This window comes from Thunnus thynnus, chromosome 14 (assembly GCF_963924715.1).
Source record: "Thunnus thynnus chromosome 14, fThuThy2.1, whole genome shotgun sequence".
Classification (NCBI taxonomy): Eukaryota; Metazoa; Chordata; class Actinopteri; order Scombriformes; family Scombridae; genus Thunnus; species Thunnus thynnus.
In genome coordinates, this window is record NC_089530.1 from 28,466,745 (window position 1) to 28,486,578 (window position 19,834).

The 19,834-nt window shown below is 39.3% G+C and overlaps 2 protein-coding genes across 2 annotated transcripts in view; one reads left to right on the plus strand and one right to left on the minus strand.

Moving 5' to 3' along the window:
• The window catches only part of LOC137197417 (spectrin beta chain, non-erythrocytic 1), a 132,735-nt gene that overhangs the window by 25,366 nt on the left and 87,535 nt on the right, over positions 1–19,834 (plus strand). Inside the window, exon 2 of the mRNA XM_067610821.1 lies at positions 19,713–19,834. This exon is cut by the window's right edge and continues 222 nt beyond it. The gene's annotated coding sequence lies outside the window, so the exon portion shown is untranslated. The remainder of the gene's footprint in view (positions 1–19,712) is intronic.
• LOC137197566 (octapeptide-repeat protein T2-like) lies at positions 2,120–19,180 on the minus strand. Its single transcript, XM_067611061.1, has 4 exons — positions 19,176–19,180; positions 19,008–19,092; positions 17,250–17,439; positions 2,120–2,547 (listed from the first exon to the last, which is right to left on the minus strand). The coding sequence occupies exons 1-4, from the start codon at positions 19,178–19,180 to the stop codon at positions 2,120–2,122; spliced, it is 708 nt and encodes a 235-aa protein (XP_067467162.1).

Below are 19,834 nucleotides of genomic sequence, written 5' to 3' on the forward strand. Positions count from 1 at the left end.
GAGAGCAGCCAGGCGGGGAGGCTGCTTTTGGCTGCAGGCTTCGGTTGCGTAATCGCAGGAAAGCAGTGGGAGAGTTCAGACTGGGAGGGAGGGGAGGGGAGGGGAGGGGGGATGAAGAGGAGGTGGTCAGTTTCAAGTTTAAACTGTGTAGTGAAACCGCCTGTAATGTGTGTCGACTGTGTTCTTGTGACTTTTCTGTTTCTCTAAATGATCCGGGATTTGAGGCAATAAATCCCGGCTGAACGGGGAAATGAAGCGCGGCAGCGTGTGGTTAAAGCAGAGTGTCCTCTCCTCCGCAGAGCTCTGCCTGCTGCACAACCACTGATGTATCAATCGTGTCTCTCTCTCAGGAAAAAAGTCACACTTGGATTCACTGGATAATGAGAATCAAGATTTCTTTTCACTTTATTAGTTTATTAGAGCTGCAAATCAATCAGTCAGACAGAAAATGAATCAGCAACTATTTTGATAAGCTATTAATTGTTTCATAAATTCCAAGAAGTTTTTTCTCACGTTAGATTTATTTACATCCATGTCCTGCCCTCTCTTCATGTGCACAGTTTGTCAAGTGGAACAATGCACACGTGTTATTTGTTGGTGCATTTTAGGAAGAAATCAGGAGCGTTTGTTTTGATGTAAACAATCTCCCTGCAAATAAAAATGCAACCAAATTGAAGTTGCCTGAATGAAGAGGCGCTAGCTCTCTGTAATCAGCCTGTAATCTTGTTATCAGTGTTTATGGATGGAAACTGAATACTTCAGATTCTTTCTTGCATGTCTGTTAAAATAAAATGACAGTTTTGTGTACGTTAAAATAAACTTTTACAGATTCCACAGATTCTCAGCAACACATTTGATAAACTGTAGATAATCTGTAGATAAACTGCAGCTTCCAGGAGGCTGGTAAGATAATGTCGGTATGTAATGGATCAGTGTTTTGTAAATAAAAAGGAGGAAATGTTTCTCACATGGACTATTTGTTAGAGATGTCCTGTTTATGTCTCTGTAATGGGTACAGTGATAAGACGTATTAGATTAACGTTATTATTATTATCCCAGAGGGAAATTTGTGTGTGAGATATTCAATTTAAAAAGTCAGTGGATCACTACAGTTATTGTGTAGTATATGATATAGACACTTTTTAAGTTACTTTTAAAGATTTTCCCAGTTTTTAGTTGCTTTCTATTTCTAATTCTTCATTATGATGTTAAAATGCAGCTCGGCCAATCACCATTTTAGCAAAAGGAACATACATCCATTGTTGTGAGTTGCCTAGCAACAGTGTTCCCAAAACTTAAACATACTTACAAAAAAAAAAGATTTTGTATGCGACTCTCCATGTCAAAAACATGACCTCATGGCTTCCATTTGAAGGCATACACAAAAGCTGTGACCGCAGAGTTTCCTGTAAAATGTCAGAAACATGAAATAATGGATTGTAGTGAGCGAGTGATTTCACAAACAGCTCTGTGTGTGTTTTCACATTCAGACAGATACTCTCTCTATCTCGCCCACATCCTCCCACTCTGTCACCTCATCCATCTACTGTAACACACACACACACAGTCCCAATGTGTTCCTTCTTTCTGTATAAACATGTAGAGGTCTCATTAGCAACTGATGTTTGTATAAAAACCTTGAAGCACTTCAGCTTCAGACACAGAAATGATCTCGGTAGTTTTCAACTTGACCGAACACTACAGAGTCGTCTACATATAAACTTACCTGTATACTGAGAAAATAATTTTAGACACAACCTTAGTGACTGCAGTTGGCAAATGTTGCTGCCATCAAAGTGACAAAAGAGAGACCTGAGCTGGACGATTCTCCCGTGACACTGACTGAGTGCAATGCTGTCATAAAAATATGCGCCGCTATCTCTGTATTTAAATGATATCATGTCTCCCTCGTCTCCCTCCACTCTCTGTGATGGTTATCTCCTCGTCTCCCTCCCCTTTCTGTGACAGTTGTCTCCTTGTCTCCCTCCCCTCACTGTGAGGGTCGTCTCCTCGTCTCCCTCCCCTCTCTGTGACGGTAGTCTCCCGGGCTCCCTCCCCTCGCTGTGACGGTCGTCTCCCTCCACTCTCTGTGACAGTCGTCTCCCTGTCTTCCTCCCCTCTACATGAGGGTCGTCTCCTTGTCTCCCTCCACTCTCTGTGACGGTCGTCTCTCTGTCTTCCTCTCCTCTCTGTGAGGGTCGTCTCCTTGTCTCCCTCCACTCTCTGTGACGGTTGTCTCTCTGTCTTCCTCCTCTCTCTGTGAGGGTCGTCTCCTTGTCTCCCTCCACTCTCTGTGACGGTCGTCTCCCGGGCTTCCTCCCCTCGCTGTGACGGTTGTCTCCCTCCACTTTCTGTGAGGGTCGTCTCCCCGTCTTCCTCCCCTCTCTGTGACGGTCGTCTCCCCGTCTCCCTCCCCTCTCTGTGAGGGTCGTCTCCCGGTCTCCCTCCCCTCTCTGTGACGGTCGTCTCCCTCCACTCTCTGTGGCAGTCGTCTCCTCATCTCCCTCCCCTCTCTGTGACAGTCGTCCCCCCGTCCCCCTCCCCTCTCTGTGAAGGTCGATTTTTCATTCCACCTTTGAGTAAAGCCATTCAGAATGACTACAAACACATTTGGTTTCCAGCGTGGTCAGACAGCATGTCGTAAGAACCTGAACGGCCATAAATCAGCATAAGCAGCTGCCAGCAGGTGTTCTGGCTCCTTGCAGGAAACAGAAAGCTTGTTTTCCTTTTCCACTGCAGCACAACTGAACTGTTTCAGAAATAGTTCTGACCAGTGAGCCATTGTTGGATGATTACTTACTTTTCCATTGCACCAAAAACATACCGAACCATGACCCCAAAACTGAGGTACATACTGAACCGTGAATTTTGTGCACAGCGCTACTTCCTAATGACTTTGATTTTGCTTAATGAGCAACAGGGTCTATCTGTATGGATTAACCCATACACAGGGTTGAATGGGTTGTCATTCAGGAAACTGATTGATTCAATCTTTGATTGAAGTTGATTGTATCAGCCTTACTTGTTGGACGTTTGTCACCTCACCACTACAGTAGCTCCAGTCAGCTGCTCCAAGCACAGAGAGTATGTGTGGTTTGTGTTCATTGTGATTATTATGTCCAAAGTGAAATTTCAGCAGCAACGGTTATCATTTAGCAGCACAGCTGGTGAAGGCATATAGAGGAAACACTGCAATAAAAATATATGAGTGCAGCAGGTAGCAGATGGGGAGAGATTTTAAACAGAGCAGTCAGATGAGTCCCTGCAGGTGGAAAACTAAAACTGTTACGCAACACTTGCTGATTTCTTTCTTCCTCTGATCCGTTCTGCCTCTTTTCTTTCTACCCTCGCTCCCTCTCAGACTGTTCTGTCAGCGTGAAACACAGCTCTGCTCTACCTCACCACCTTCGTGTTTGTGTCTGTGTGTGTCTTCAGATACATCACACACACTGCAGTGTTATGAGACATGAGTGGAAGTCATCACTGGGTTTTATGGGCCACCATAAGCTAACTGTGTGCGTGTGTGTGTGTGAGTGGTCTGAGGCTGATGCAACACTATGACATCTCCATTTCCTGGTTGAACAAAGGACACACATACACGCACAGAGCACTCAGGACCCTCATTGATAATTAATAGATGGTATGGCAGTGTGTGTGTGTGTGTGTATGTGTGTGTGTGTGTTCCTGATAAGTGCTAAGTGCCTCCTGAGCTGTATCTACATGATGGAATGTATGTTGCCTGTGTGTGTTTTAACGGTAAAGGTCTTAACAGAAACAGTGTGTTGGACTTAAATAATGTGTATTGTGTGTGTGTGTGTGTGTGTGTGTGTGTGTGTGTATGTGTGTGAACATGCAGCACACACCCATGAACACACTAACATGAGCAGATGATTAATTCATGGTGAAGTTATGAAATATGGATCCACAAAAATATTCGACACGCTGAACAACTCTGAACGCAGCCTTCATGTTCTCTGCTGCTGCCTTCACTGCATCCACAAAGAATTCGAAAAACTCACTTCAAATTGAAAAGTTATTGTTAAATACAAAAAAATATACGTACATACTGTCAAATGACTGTACAAACTGATAAAATATCAAATATAAAGGAATATATGAAAGGAACAAAATTATTATGAATTAAACGATTATTTTTTCAGTTTAATTCATGAAAATCTGAAACTTTAAGATATTCAGTTTACAATTATATAAAAACATCATATTGGAGAAGATACAAATACAGAATGATTGACATTTTTTCTTGATAAATGATCAAAACAATTAATTGGTTAACGTTTTTATACACTGACTAATCGATTAGTTGTGTAATTGTGTTAGTGCTAGAGCAAAGATAACATTTAAAGACATACAAATCAACAAAAGACAGTAGAAAGTAGAAGATTAAGCATAATTTAAGTAGAGGTGCAACAATTAATCAACTAGTCAACTGACAGAAAATTAATCTGTAACTATTTTTATAATCAAATAATAATTTTGGTCATTTTTTAAGCAAAAATACCAAAAATGTGTTGGTTCCAGCTTCTATAATGTGAAGATTTGCTGCTTTTCTTTGTCATATGTGATAGAAAACTAAAGATCTTTGAGGGCTGTGGAAACTATAACGGCCATTTTTTTTTACTATTTTCTGACATTTTATAGATCAAACAAAAATAATAATTGCAGCCCTACAATAAAGTCAGTTGTTCAGATTCAAGTTTATTTTATTTTCATGATTTTTTCTTCTATAAACTTAATATTTTCTGCCAGTCAAATGAGATGAGAAGTTGAGATATTCTTCTTTAATGTGTTTGAATTTCTCTCCACTTCTCCACAGCTTATAGGACAGAATAGTGTTTTTGAATTAGAACATTGAAGCTTTATTATAATTTAAAGATTTAAAGGAGTTTGGGATGTAAATATCTGTCACTTTCAATTTTTTTGTCCTCTTTCATCAACTGTTACTGTAGTTACATATTTTTTATTATCTTACATCCATTTTGTTTGTTTTTGTTTCTATGATGAGTCAAAATGTGCATTCTGCTGTATAATTCATTTTCAGTTCATCTTCATTCATTTGTGTGTATTTGCACCACAACAGAACATCAGATATTGATTGTTATTAGCGGTTTCTTTCAGTCAGGTTCTCTCTGGGTTCTTTGTCTTAGTCGAATCTCTGCTCTGAAGAAAACATCCCGCCTGACTGAGTAAATGTGACCACATGACTTATTGATGGCGAGCAGCCACTCTCATCTGACTGCTGGTAGATATATATATTTATACTGATACTGTAAAAACTTAAAAATGTGACGATTCTCAGGCAAATTCTGAAGCCTCCTTTTTTTTTTTCTCTCTGATTTCTAAGTGGATTTATGGAGGTTTATTGGCGATGCAGATAATGAAATCCTCAGATGACATCAGTATGTGTTTCATGTCTGGGGCTTTAGCTTTGGTTTGTCTTGGCTCGGTTCAGCTCAGGTTAGTTTGAAGCTCTTAGAGGAGAACAAACAAAGGAGCGTGCACAGAGAGGCGTCTGCAAACTTCTCATAGAAAATCAAAGTGACAGAAACATAAAAGAGCAACAGAATAATAGAAACAGTCTTCATCCATCACTAAAGCAACCAAACACACGCAGAACCCAATTTTTTTTTTGGCCAATATTGATTTTGGAGAGTTTAAAGGGCGGGTTCATAAATTTTCATCAACTGTCTTCAAACAGCCAATATGAACATTGAGATGTTTTTCTTGCTGTAATCATTCCTCCTGTTCATACTGATCATTAGAAGATCCCTTCATAATGACCTTACAATGGAAGTGAGGAAGGACAAATACCACAGTCCTCCTTCTGTGCAAAAATGTACTTAAAAGTTTATCTGAAGCTAATATGAAGCTTCAGCGTCCAAATGAGTCAAATCAAGTAGATATCTTTCAACGTTACAGTCTTTTTAGTGCCAAAGTCCCTCTTTTTGTTACTATACTTCCACCATTGTAATCATTTTAAACCCTAAAAGCTGTTCAAGTGTAAACTGGACTCTGCTGCCGTCCCCAGAGAGAGGTTCAGCCATAAACTAACATATCCCAGAATGCCTCATTAGGGCGACATTTCCCAGACTGCACTGGGAGGTGAGAGTAACTCAGAGGTCAGAGGTCAATGAGCTGCTGCTGGGGGGTGGATAGTTCTGTCAGCACGCACACACACATTACACAATAGCAATTAATTACGTACAGTTCACGTACAGAGTCCAGTCCTAATGAGGCAAAACGTCATTTCTCACGTCATGGTTAAGGTTGAATGGAGGTTAGGTGAAGGTTTAGTTAAGGTTAGGGAGAGGCTGTCCACAATGAAAGGAAGTCAGTGCAGTGTTCTAACAAGTATATCTGTGCAAACCCTGTGTGTGTGTGTGTGTGTGTGTGTGTGTGTGTATGAGGCTGCGAGACTGATTGCAGTTATAAAACAGCTTTTGGGTGTGGCGGCCATGTTGGACGTCCTCCGATGTTGGAACAGCTGATTGGATTCTGGCTTATACAGGAAGTGAAGTGAGATATTGAGAGCAGCAGGATGATACAGCCAAAAGTAAATATTGTGAAAATTCTCTCAGCATCATCCAGACACAATAATTATTCTTAAGCATATGTAAAAATATGAACTTGTTTTTTATTTCAGAATTTACAATAAACCCCTTGAGATGTCTTTAACATCTTATTAAATTACCAAGTATAATATTTTCAAAAAATGATCTCTTCTTGCACTGACAGATTTAGTTCAATACAACTTATTATTCATACAGATATGAGAGTTGTAAACAACAAAATGTTTCCATGTGAGAGTTTAATCACAGCATGAACGATAACATCAGACTGTTTAGTTGTTACTATGGCAACAACAACTCTTCATACTTATAATACAGCTATAACATCACTGTCACACCCAATGTAATAAAATGACATCAGGAATGACATCATATTAATATCAGCTGGCATTTAGGAGAATAGTTTAAATTTAATGTATCAGTATAAACATCTTGAACTACAGAAACAGTCTGGTTCTACGGTGGTGTTACCGAGTGGAGCTTCTTCCCTCACAAATGGTCTTTGGTCGAGTACAGACCCACAAACTCTCACAGAATGAAGGTTAATTAGTGACAGCTGATGATCTGCTGCTGTCGACGTTTGTCATTTTAATCGTCCAGCTGTTTGCTGAATATTTTGTACTCTGCTGCTGTTTGCCAACCTGGACGCCGACCAGGACGCCAACAAGGACGTCAGTATTCAGAGTCAATTGTGTGTGAAATCATTTTTCACAATCACACGCTGATGTTGACTCTCACCTGCGGTGAAATGTTGCTCTGTGGAGGCAGTTTGTCGTAAAAGAGAACAGCCACTGACTTTTTGACAGACCTCTTGAGATATCAGCGTGAGTCAGTCCACTTCCAGATGTGGTCTAAAGATCAGATCTCACTCTAATTGCAGTGTGTTTTTCTGCATTTACACCTGCAGTAACATCTTTTTCTTTTTTTATTTTACCAGAGAAGATATTTAGATACAGATTATTACCAGGTGGAGGTTTAGGTCTCAGTTTCTCTCTCTCTCTCTGTCTGTTTCATTCACTCGCCCTCTCTCTTCATCCCGGCCAGCTCTGGAAGCATGATCTCATCCCCTCCGACTGCTGACACATTCCTCTGCTTTCAGCCTTTTATTCCCTCACTCTTTGTCATTGTGTGTGTGTGTGTGTGTGTGTGTGTGTGTGTGTGTGTGTTGGATATTCTCTCACATGACGGAGCAGAGAGGCCCCGGAAACTGACTGAATGGTTTCAGCTCATCCAGCTTAAGACCTGGATAGTATCAGATTTGTGTGTGTGTGTGTGTGTGTGTGTGTGTGTGTGTGTGTTAACCTTTTCCACATTTATTCCTGATCAGAATAACAACTAAGTAATTTTTCAAGCAGTAATGCCAAATATTTGCTTGTTCCAGCATCTGGATTGTGAAGATTTGCAGCTTTTCTTTGTTTTGTGATCATTATGTGATCTTTAGGTTTTAGATTGTTGGTTTTGGACCAGAGATTGGAAACAATTAATCAATTAATCAAGAAGATAATCTGTAATGAAAGTAATCATTGGTTGCAGGTTTAGCAGCTACACAATGTTATTGTAACATTAAGATCTTTTACAGTCCAGTCTTGTAACCCAAACGATCAGATTCTAGAGCAGACTTTTATTTCTGTGTCATTATCGACTCTCCTGATTGATTGATTGGCGCCGTGGGCGTGTGCAGTGTGTATCGTCACTCTGATATTGACGAGGCAGCTAGCTGTTGATTGTGTTTCTGCTTCGCTGTTTGTCCTCTGATGGAAGGACGGAGCAGAATCTCAGACAGCTGCAGGATTCCTGTCTGCTGCAGCTGCGGATACTTCAAAACATGCTGATATTTAACAAATAAATAAGTGGTGGTCTAAAGGTTAGAGAAGTGAGCTTGTGACTGCAGAATAAATCTGGGTGGGTAAAGTGGCCTGGTTGACCCTTAACTCCAACCACTCCAGCAGTGGAGCTGCTCAGTGGCAGCAGATCAGACTGTGGTTGTACTGGGAAGCTTCCAGGTAAATAACTGTGTGAATGTGAACAGGGCGTTCCTGAAAAAGAGAGCACTGCTCTCAGAGAAACTCCCCTGAATAAATAAAGGTTAAAAAATAATTACTAGTAAGTATATTTACTTGCCATCTTGAGTATCTGCAGCTGTATAAAACAGAATTTTTAGATCTGTTGCAAAAAGTGGATTAGAAGAGTTTTCAAAGCTGCAGTGGAAATCTTTCCATTTTCTTCTTCATATTACTTCTTCTTCTTCTTAATTATTTAATTTTTGTACCAGTTTTTCTGTCTCCAAAAAAAAGCAAAACTTTATAAAGTTGTTTCAGGTCTAAAAAGCTCTAAGAAGAAGTTTCTTCCCATTTTTCCCCCCACAGAAATAGAAATGCTGCAACTAATGATAATTTTCAATATTGATCAAACTGTCAGGTATTTTCTCGATTAACTGATTAGTTGTTTGGTCCATAAAATGTGCTAAAGTCCAAGATGACGTCCTCAAATGTCTTAATTTGTCCAAAAATATTCAGTTTACTGTCATAGAGACTAAAGAAACCAGAAAATATTCACATTTAAGAAGCTGGAATCAGAGAATTTGGAAATTTTCTTCTTTAAAAAATGACTTAAAAATAATAAATCAATTATCAAAATAGCTGGCAATTAATTTAATAGTTGGCAACTAATCGATTAATTGTTGCAGCTGTAGATTAGATATGTCTCTGTATTATTTTGGTGTGTTGTTAGGTACAGTATACTTTCACTGCAACTTCTTAGAGCTAGTTTATACCCTCCTTCGTGCTTCTGTTGACCTTCGACCCCTCTGGTTAGACAGACGTGTGTGAGTTCTGCAGCAGAGGCAGCAGCACTGTGTCTGGAAAACGTTCGTCACGCAGGTTCTGAGAGTTTTAAAGAAGGCAGATGAGATTAAATCTGCTCTTTTATGTGTGTGACTGTAAACATCTAAAAATGTTAAAGACACATTTTAAATTTCAAAGACTTTTACGTTGTTTTTTTTCTTCTACTTTTCTCTCATAGATGAGAAACAAACACAGTGCAGCCTTCTGACAAGAGGAGAGAGCTCGGGGGCATTTCTCGTCTGTTGTTGGTCCATTTGTCCATTGATTGATCAGCGTGACCATAGCAACCACTAACCGCATTACCAGTTAACCTCTGATAACCTAATTAAACCAAGCAGAGAAGTTAACTGTCCTGCAGACCTTATTACACTGTCAGAGACGGTTTGCTGGGAGAATTTCAGCTTCTGTTTCATATTTATGTTGTTTAATATTTGCTGTAAAAGAGAATTAGCTTTTTTTTCTTACTTTTAGTGACCAAAAAGTGACAAAACGAGACAGAACAGGGCTTAAATTTGTCCTGCAGTCTTTCTGATGTTACTTCAGTAAAAGGTTTAGTATATTTCCTCCACTGATGTACAGCAGAGTCTGGTAGCCGTCAGCTGAAGTGTGTAAATGTAAATCTTCCTGCTGCTGTGGCTCCGTCATAATTACACAGGAAGCGACTCTTTTGTCTCTTTGTGATTCGCCCACAGACGCTGATCATGTGTGGGTTTGTCTTTCTCATAACAAAGCAGATGCAGGAAGATAAACGCGTCTGTCTGTCATGTTAACAGCCGCTGTCAGCACGCAGGATTTCAACAGGAGAAACGAAAAACTCTCACAAACCTGCCGCTCACGCTGTAGACCGAAGGTCAAAGGGTCAAAAGACTTGAAACTTTATTAAAGGTGTCGTAGTTCATAGTGTTTAGAGAGTTTTACAAACCACAGCAGGCTCACAGTGTGCTTATTAACCTGGCTGTCGCTAACACGGCTAACATGATGTCACTGATGTTTGCTGACAAGACCCGGACGATGTGATTGGTCCAAACAGGGAGCAGTTGCAACCTGACAAAGAGGAAGAGCCAGTAAGATAGACTGTTAAAGGACAGTCATGTCTGTCAATAATCAGGTGATTATTAATAATCATAATAATTACTCATCCTGTTCTTACTGGCTGTTAGTGGAAGTCAAGATGCAGCTTTTTAGTTCCTTTAACTGCAGCTCAGTGACAAATAGGTCTGTCCAACAAACTTTAACTAAAAAGCAATTTGTTCAAATTAATTCGAACACAACCAACATACTGTAATGTGTCTTATATAATTTACTGTGACTGTGACTAGATTTTCAATTGGAACAAGTCATTACAGTTCAAATATGTAATTTCCCCCTTATGTTGGAATGAAAGTTTGAATTTCAAATGAAGTGATAGCACTTGGAAGAAACACTGTGTGAGCAATCAAAGATAAAAGCTTGTACTTAAAAGCCTTTGAGAGTGTTGCTCAGATTATTATTGTGGTTGTTTGACCTCTTTTGCATAAAATCTCCTCAATAACTTCAAACTGTTTCTTTCATAAAGTGATTTAATCTTTCTTTGAGCATCAGAGTGACGAGTTTATTCCAGTCAGACATGTTTGATCTGGTGCTGCTGTCTGCTGGTCTGACTTCTGTCTCGTTCCAAGTGTTACAGAAACGTTTCATTCTTACATAAAAGTGACATTTACTCAGACATGACAGCGACGTGTTTAGTGTCCATCAGGTTAACGTAAAGATGTGCATGTTCTAGACTTTAGATGATTATTTTCAGGGGTGTCGATGCTGTTCTGACTCATGTTGCAGAAACGTTTTCATGACAAAAACTCGAGAGTTAACATCTGCACTGCGACAGAAAAGACAGAAAAAGCAGTTTCGGTGTCTGCTCTTTCTTTTTTGTGTTACTTCCTGTTCTCTCCTCTTCAGACCTGCACACACACACACACACACACACACACACTCTGCCGCCGGCGTTGGACGGCTGCGTCTTGAGCTGCTGCCCGCTGACGTTGAGCCTCTGTGTCTGATGCTGTTTGAGTCGGATGGTGTCGGGTCAGATAACTGCTGCTGCCCTACATGGTTCTGTGTGGCCTATTTAAGACTGCAGAGAGGAGAACGTGATGGATGACTTCCTCATCCAACACACACACACACACACACACACACACACACACACACATGTCCTAAATATATATTATACACCTGTGTGTGTGTGTGAAGTACACTCTAGTTAAGGTTGAAGTGAACTTGGGAAGAATTGTGTCTTTTATTGTTCTGTAGGTTTAAATCATAGATGTACTCAGAGCTGCAGCAATTAGTCGATTAATTGATCAATCAATCAACTGTTAATTAATTGCTTTAGTCTTTTTTTAACCAAATATATATTTTTAACCAAAAATGCCCCAAAAAAAGGTCTGACGTTATTAGTTTTGAACTGTTAAGTGAACAAAACAAGACTTTGGGATCTAGGATGCTGTGATAAACAATTTATTGATTTATCGAGAAAATAATTGGCAGATTGATCGATATAGAGTCGTTTGGTTTATAAAATGTTGATCAGTGTTTCCCAACATGACATCCTCAAATGTTTTGTTTTGTCCACAACTCAAAAATATTCAGTTTATTATCATAAAGGATTAAAGAAACCAGAAAATATTCACATTTGAGAAGCTGGAATCAGAGAATTGAGCTTATTTTTCTTAAAAATGACTCAAAATGATTAATTGATTATCAAAATAGTTGGTGATTAATTTAATTGTTAAATGGACTCATTGATAAATGGACTGATCATTGCAGCTCTAAATAAATGGACTTTAATAAAAGTATGAAGTGGTCAGAAGGAAATATTGATGTGTTTGGTTAGTGATTAGTAATCAGCACCAGGTTTGATTGATTATTGTAAATGTCAGAACTTCCTGGTTGCAGGTAAATAAATATTACTTTAACAGGAAGTTTCATTTACAGTAAGAATGTTCTTGTAGTACAGAAACATTAGTTGGTTACAGCTCAGTTTGTTGAGGGTAAAAAACAGGCAAACATAAGAGATTTTCTATATTTTTAAGTTGATTTGAATCTTTTATGTTTGCGTTTTTGTTCTGAAAATGAATCTCAGGTGTTTTTTAATCAGTAAATCCACCTGAGGACGAGTCTGTTTGATTTAATCCTGACAAGCAGAGAGGCTGCGGTGAAGCGCCTGTTGTACGGTGAACGGAGAGGTCGAGGTGAGAGCTGCGGCCTGTGTGGGAGTTTAAAACGCCACTCGGCACTCTGCAGGGTTTCAGTTGCCATGGTGAACAATTGATACTTGAATCACATTGTAAAGATCGCTAAAAATACAGAGAACTGAAGGCTCATCCGTCTGTGTGTTTTCTTTCCCATCTGCACGTCCATCCATCTCCTTCACTGACTGAACATCCTGCTGCTTGCTTTCATGTCTTTATTTAATACAGTTTTCCAAATTGGATTTTCAAGTTATTTGTAGAACTGTGAAGTAATTGAATCCGTCTCTGTTCTCCTCAGCTCCGAGGTGACGTTACTGTACGCAGGGTTTAACCGTTTGGAGACATTTCTACTGTAGTTCTCTTTAGTTTTACTCTGTTTGTTGTTCACACACGTCAATGATCAGCTGATGGATTTAATGCATCTTTCCTTTTATTCGTTCTTGTCTTTGTTTTCTTTCCTCATCTTTTCGTCCTTCAGCTGAACTGTATTTGAGTTTATTTCATGTAGAATTCAGGACTTTTAACTTGTAGTTAAGTATTTTTATATGGTTTTATTGATAGTTATACTGAAGTAAAGGAGTCGAGTAATTGTTCTGGATTAATTAACACTTTATTCTTCATCCTCAGCTCAGCTAATAAATACAAAACTAAGACTGTAAATAGAAGAACGTTGTTGTTTTTCCCCTTTTTATTCCAGTTATGTGACAGTTTGTAGCTTGTTTTCATTGTAGTAGCTTAAATTTACATAAAAAGCAACTTTACAACAAACTTTACTCTCATTTGGAGCAAAGTTTGAGGAGGAAGTTGACGATTAAGGCGGTTAATTGGTCGACTCATGACCGCAGAACATTTAACAGGTGGATTTGTTTATTTCTCTCTTTTCCTCCAGATGTTCAGTGTTTATATCTCGGCTTCGTGCTGACGCATCTCTTCAAGCGTCCTCGCTGTAAACTCGTCTCTGTCCTTTTTGCTTCGGCCTCTGTAAAAAAAAGTTTTTTTTTCTTCTCTCAGAAGCTCCAGCCGGGAGTCTTTTTCTTCTTCTTTTGTGCCGCTGTCGGCAGCTTGACGAGCGGGCTCCGCCACAATGCATGGTGGGACAGCGGTCGCCATGGAGATGTGTGGTTTTGACTTAATAATGCCCGTCTTGAGAAAAAAAGAAAGAAAAGATCATTTACTACAGAAAATAAGGGTTGAGTGTTTGTGAGACTCTTTCTGAGATTCTCTCCTTAAAGTAACTGTTGATATTTATTAAAATACTTTAATGTAAAGAAAATGATTTTTATTCCTTTTATCTTCTTCTGTGTGTTTGTAAAACATGAATTATGAATATTTCTACTGGATTTCATGTTAATCCATCCAGTATTTGGACCAACAGTCTTATTATTGAACAATATGATTATACTAATAGACAATAAACAATAATTATCACCTTATTACTGATTATTACAGCAATAAAACCAAATACATATAAACAAATATAGACAAATAAACTTAATAAACTGTGAGTGACAGAATGAGAGAAACAGGAAACAGTGAGACGTAGCACTCAACAGTGTTCATCAGAGGGATGAACGCTGGCGGAGCTGATTGTAGCAGAGGATGCTGGGAGGTGAGAGACGTGGGAGGAAGGACGTGGGCGAGAGACAGAGAGGAAGAGGAGGAGGTGGAAAAAAAAATCATCTCATCTGATGGTGGAAAAGATGTTTGAGAAAGAAATAAAAAAGCAAACAGAATGTGCTGCTGCTTTATGTTTCTCAGAGCTGGATGTGGGTGTTTTTTAACAGAGAATGAAAAGACCCAGTCAGGTTGCATTATGGGAAATGTAGGCTCAAGTGTCAACGACCTCTTGTGAGTCACTCAACGTTATGGAAGTGAAATATTAAATCACTGGACATTATTTATTAAAGTAGAGCTGCAACAATTAGTCGATTTATCGATTAGTTGATGGACAGAAAATTGATCGGCAGCTGTTTTGATCCCTTTTAGTCATTTTATAAGAAAAAAAAAGTCAAAATTCTCTGTTTCTAACCTCTTAAATGAATACAACACTAATGAAGATTTTCTAGTTTCTTCAGTCTTCAGTGATAATAAACTGAGTATCTTTAATTTGACAAAACAAGAACATTTTTTGACATTTTTATACACTAATCGATCATCCGTTAATTCATACAGTGGTGAACAGACGTCTGCAGTGTGATGAGAGTCTTCTACGTCTTTCTACGACTTTCTCAACATTATCTCCTCTTCTATCAGACGTTTGCAGGAGAAAATAAACCATCACTGCCGTCGTTGTAGCTCGGATTATAAATCCAGATTTAGTTTTATATTTTCTTTCTCTTCTTTACATGTCCATCTGTCATCTTGTCATATCTCTCTCTCTATTTCTGTCCTTCCTGTCCTCAGCCAGAATCATTACTGTCTTATCTCTCTCTCTCTCTCTCTCTCTCTCTCTCTCTCTCTCTCTCTCTCTCTCTCTCTCTCTCCAGCTATAAATATCCTCCTGAGGAGTCACAGATCTTCTGGCTTGTACCACACTGACAGAGTAACTGGTCATTTGTCTCTCTCTCTCTCTCTCTCTCTCTCTCTCTCTCTCTCTCCTCCTGTCCCTTCTCAATCCATGCTCTCTCGCCCCTTCGTCTGTGGATGACATCATTACTTTCAGGTCGTCTCAAACTGCTGCATCTGTGTCAGAGCGTCTGTATGTTCAGACTCTGCTGCGGCCGTCAGGATATGAATCACATGATATGTTTTATTTTATCAAACAACCTGCAGCTCTACGGTGTTTTTGTTTTTTAGCCTCGTTTAGCTAGTTTTGGTTCCTGCAGCAGCATCAGGCAGCTGTTTTCTCATAAACCCACTTTGGCTGCAACAAACAATTATTTTCAATTAATCTGCTGATTATTTTCCTCGTTAATCAATGAATTGTTTAGTCTATGAAATGTTACGTTCACTGGGGCGTCTTCAGTTTGTTCAAAACCTTCAGATGTTCAGTTCACATCGATAACAAAGAAAAAGTGAAATTTGTCACATTTGAGAAGCTGGAACCAGAGAATATTTGGTATTTTTGCCTGAAAATGATGAAAGATTAAAGATTAAAGATTAAAATCCACTGAACAGAACAAACAGCAAACAATCAGTTCAGTTCAGATCTTCATCGTCCCATAACAGCAAAACTTCTTTTTTACAGCAAAGTGTCTAAATAACAAGAACATGATGAAAAGTGCTGATGTGATGCATGTAAGTCAGAATAAAATAAATGAAACACTAACTAAACACTAAACACTAACAGAAGAATAAATATAAGAAAAATAAAAGTTGTGAGGAACCAAGAAGCAGTTTTTAATCTGTTTTATAGAATTAAAAGCACATTTTGCTCATGAGATAAATGAAAACTTGAAGCTGTTGATCATGTTTGTTCCAGATGTGGAAGCAGACAGATGTTTGTTAGCATGTTGTGCTTTCAGCTTGTTGTTAATTTATCATCATTTTAACGAGCAAAAGCATCATAAAAACTGACAGTTTGCTGTTTTTTTTTCTCTGTTTCTGCATCTTATTCATAGATTTCATATTATAAAGGACATTTTTATAGATGAAATGATTAACTGATTAATTATTAAAATGATAGATGAACTGATAACGACAATAGCTGCAGCTCTAATAGAAAACATATTGTTATACAGGAAAGAACTGAAAACCTTCCTCTCTCTCTCTCTCTCTCTCTCTCTGTCTCTCTCTTTCTTCCTCTCCCCCTCTCTCTCTCTCTCTCTCTCTGTCTCTCTCACTCTTCCTCTCTCTCTCTCTCTCACTCTTCCTCTCTCTCTCTCTTCCTCTCTCTCTGTCTCTCTCTCTCTCTCACTCTTCCTCTCTCTCTCTCTTCCTCTCTCTCTCTCTCACTCTTCCTCTCTCTCTCTCTTCCTTTCTCTCTCTGTCTCTCTCTCTCTCTCTCACTCTTCCTCTCTCTCTCTCTCTTCCTTTCTCTCTCTCTCTCTCTCACTCTTCCTCTCTCTCTCTCTTCCTTTCTCTCTCTCTGCCTTTCTCTCTCTCTCTCTCTGTGGCTGTGTTGGTGTTGAATCTCTCTCGCCCTCCTCGCTCGTCTCGCTGTCCTGCAGTGACACACTTTCTAAAACTCTGTGTGTGTTGTCATGACTCCGTGGCTGGCGTGTGTGTGTGTGTGTGTGTGTGTGTGTGTGTGTGTGTGTGTGTGTGTGCTTTATATCGTTTCTGCATGAGTGCACATTGTGTTAGCTTCACTCTGGCAACACACACACACACACACACACACACACACACTGTCAGGGTCCCAGTGGCAGCGTATTTTTAGCGTAGCAACACAAGCTGCTTCAGCCTGACTGGTTGTTGAGCTGCAAGTGGGTGGCAGCACACACACACACACACACACACACACACACACAGTATCAGTGTGTATCAGAGTTTCGGCTCTGCAGAATAATCTGATTGGTGGAGGTAAACGTCAGTGGGCGGCGCCAGAGGAAACACGGTGATGCGATGCAGAAACAATTCCAGGCAGAGACTCTTCAGTGTTGTTTTTTTCTTGTAAACAACAAACAAAAGTGTGTTTTGTTTCTCACCGAGACTCATCGTGTGTCTGACAAACGTGTCGGATGAATTATCTTCCTCATAAAACATCTGCAGAGCCGAAGTCTTCCTCTTCTTCTTCTTCTTCTTCTTCTTCTTCTTCTTCTTCTTCTTCTTCTTCTTCTTCTTCTTCTTCTTCTTCTTCTTCTTCTTCTCTGCCTTTTGCTGCATCATTCCAGCCACCTGTAGATTCAAGATTCATTTATTATCAAGATTGTGTAACAACATGTAGTTTTAATGCTACTCACAATAACAGAGATTATATAAATGTATTAATAAATAATAAGCCATAGAAATAAAACTATTTATTTTATATTGGAGTGCAGAGGACAGAAGCTGCTCTGTAGTCACCTCACTGATATCACTGATGCTCGCTAGATGATGATGAGGACGATGATGATGATGATGATGATGATGATGATGATGATGATGATGATAATGATGATGTTCTGGACGGTTTGAATCACTCGCCGCAGAGCTTCCTGTCTGGCGTCAAACAGATGTTGATGTTGGTTTATGATGTTTCCAGTCAGGATGCTTTCTGTTTCTGTTCCTCTGTAACAGTTAACAAGAAGTTTCCTTATGAAATACAGTAGAAGAGTGAAATCATACAGACACATAAACCTGAAAATATTCACATTTAAGAAGCTGGAATCAGAACTTCTTCTTCTTCTTCTTCTTAAAATGACTAATCAGTTATCAGAATAGTTGCTTTCTGTCGACTAATTGATTAATTGACTAATCGTTGCAGCTCTGGATACTGGACTCATACATTTCTCTTGAATTAGAGCTGTAACATTATTATTATTATTATTATTGATTATGACAGTAAACTGAATAACTTTGAGTTGTGGACAAAACAAAACATTTTAGGACGTCATCTCTTCGGCTTTTGGGAGACATTTTTCAACATTTTTCACCATTTTCTGACCTTTTTATGGATCAAACAACTAATCGATTAATCAAGATTATAATCAACAGATTAGAGGAATAAAGAAGCCAGAAAATATTCACATTTAAGAAGCTGCAACCAGAGAATTTTGGGAAAAAATGACTCAAAAAGTTGTTGCCGATTAATTTAACACTTGGCAACTAATTGATTAGTTGACTAATCGTTGCAGTTTTGCTCTTGTTACTTGTTACTCTTATTTATTATAAGATGATGACAACCTTTTTGAAACTTTGTGAAGGGATTTCGTGCTCAGTGATGAACCTGAAAGACGTCTCGTCTGAGGGTCGTCAGCTGACCTGACGTCCGTCTGTCTGTTTACCGTCTCTGAGCTGCTGTTGTGTTTTTTGTGCCGAGTCACAGTTGCTGTTTGCTGAACTGCAGGATCCAAACAGACCGGTTCTGCTGAGTCGTGCTGCTGACTCTGTGCTGTTCTGTTTATCTGCTCCGGTTGTTCAGACTCAACAATCAGCTTTTAATAAAAAAGGTCAATAAAAACAAACACCAGGCTGCAGTTTCAACAAGTCCAACTGATCCCTGAACAGTTTAATTAAACTGCAACTGCAACTATTCATCAATTAACAATTTAACGATTCATCAGCAGAAAACGTATCAGCAGCAAAAAAGCCAAAACATCAGCAAGTTTCAGCTTCTCAAACATGATGATTGAACGCTTTACTTTTCATACATGATAATTGAGCTGCAACCATAATTAATCAATCAGCAGTGAAAGCCTCACAGCTCTGAGTTGTGTGTGTGTGTGTGTGTGTGTGTGTGTGTGTGTGTGTGTTGTTGCTCACACCTTGTAGTAACACGCTGTGACCAGACGGGAGCGCTCTTCTCTCAGTTTTGAGACGTTCAGCAGCTCAGGAGGATGCTGTAACAACCTGCAGCCAATCAGAGAGCAGAGTCACGGTCACATGACGCTCAGAACAGAGCAGGCTGCTGCTGCTGCTGCTGTCTGACACACTTCATCACTTCATAGTTCAGTCGTTTCACATCATTTCACTTCAGTTTGACTTTCAACAGAGTTTTACTGCTTCAGACTGTCAGTGAAGAGCTGCTCCAGTTATTAAACCTGTTTATATGCAGATTATATGGTTAAATCTGTTTATATACAGGTTTCATTTGGGTTAAACGTTAAAATACTTAAAGATGCTTTATAGAAAAAAAAAAAAAAGCAGTGGTGGAAGAAGCACTGAGAGATTTTAGTGAAGTAAAAGTGTCAAAACTAGCTGTGAGATAAATGAAGTGCAGTAAAAAGTACAATATTTCCCTCTGAAATGTAGAGTAGAAGTACAAAGTGGCATAAAATGGAAATAATCAAGTACAAGAACCTCAAAACTGTCTTAGTTACGTTTCACCACATTAGAGTTGAAAAATCATCATCATTTGTTTAACAGAATGTTTCAGTTAAATCTATTTAAAATGTAAAACAGAAAGAATGTGCTTCATCTTCCTCCTGCTCATCTTCTTCGTTCTGTGTTTCTCTGTTTGATCTCCGCAGGAAGTGAAAGAGCCTCTCGGCCTGCCAGTCAGAGCCGGTCTGAGTGTGTGTGTGCGTGTGCGTGTGTGTGTGTAAGTGAGCGTTTGAGGGGTGGTCCCGTCGCTAACGACAGCGGGCAGCAG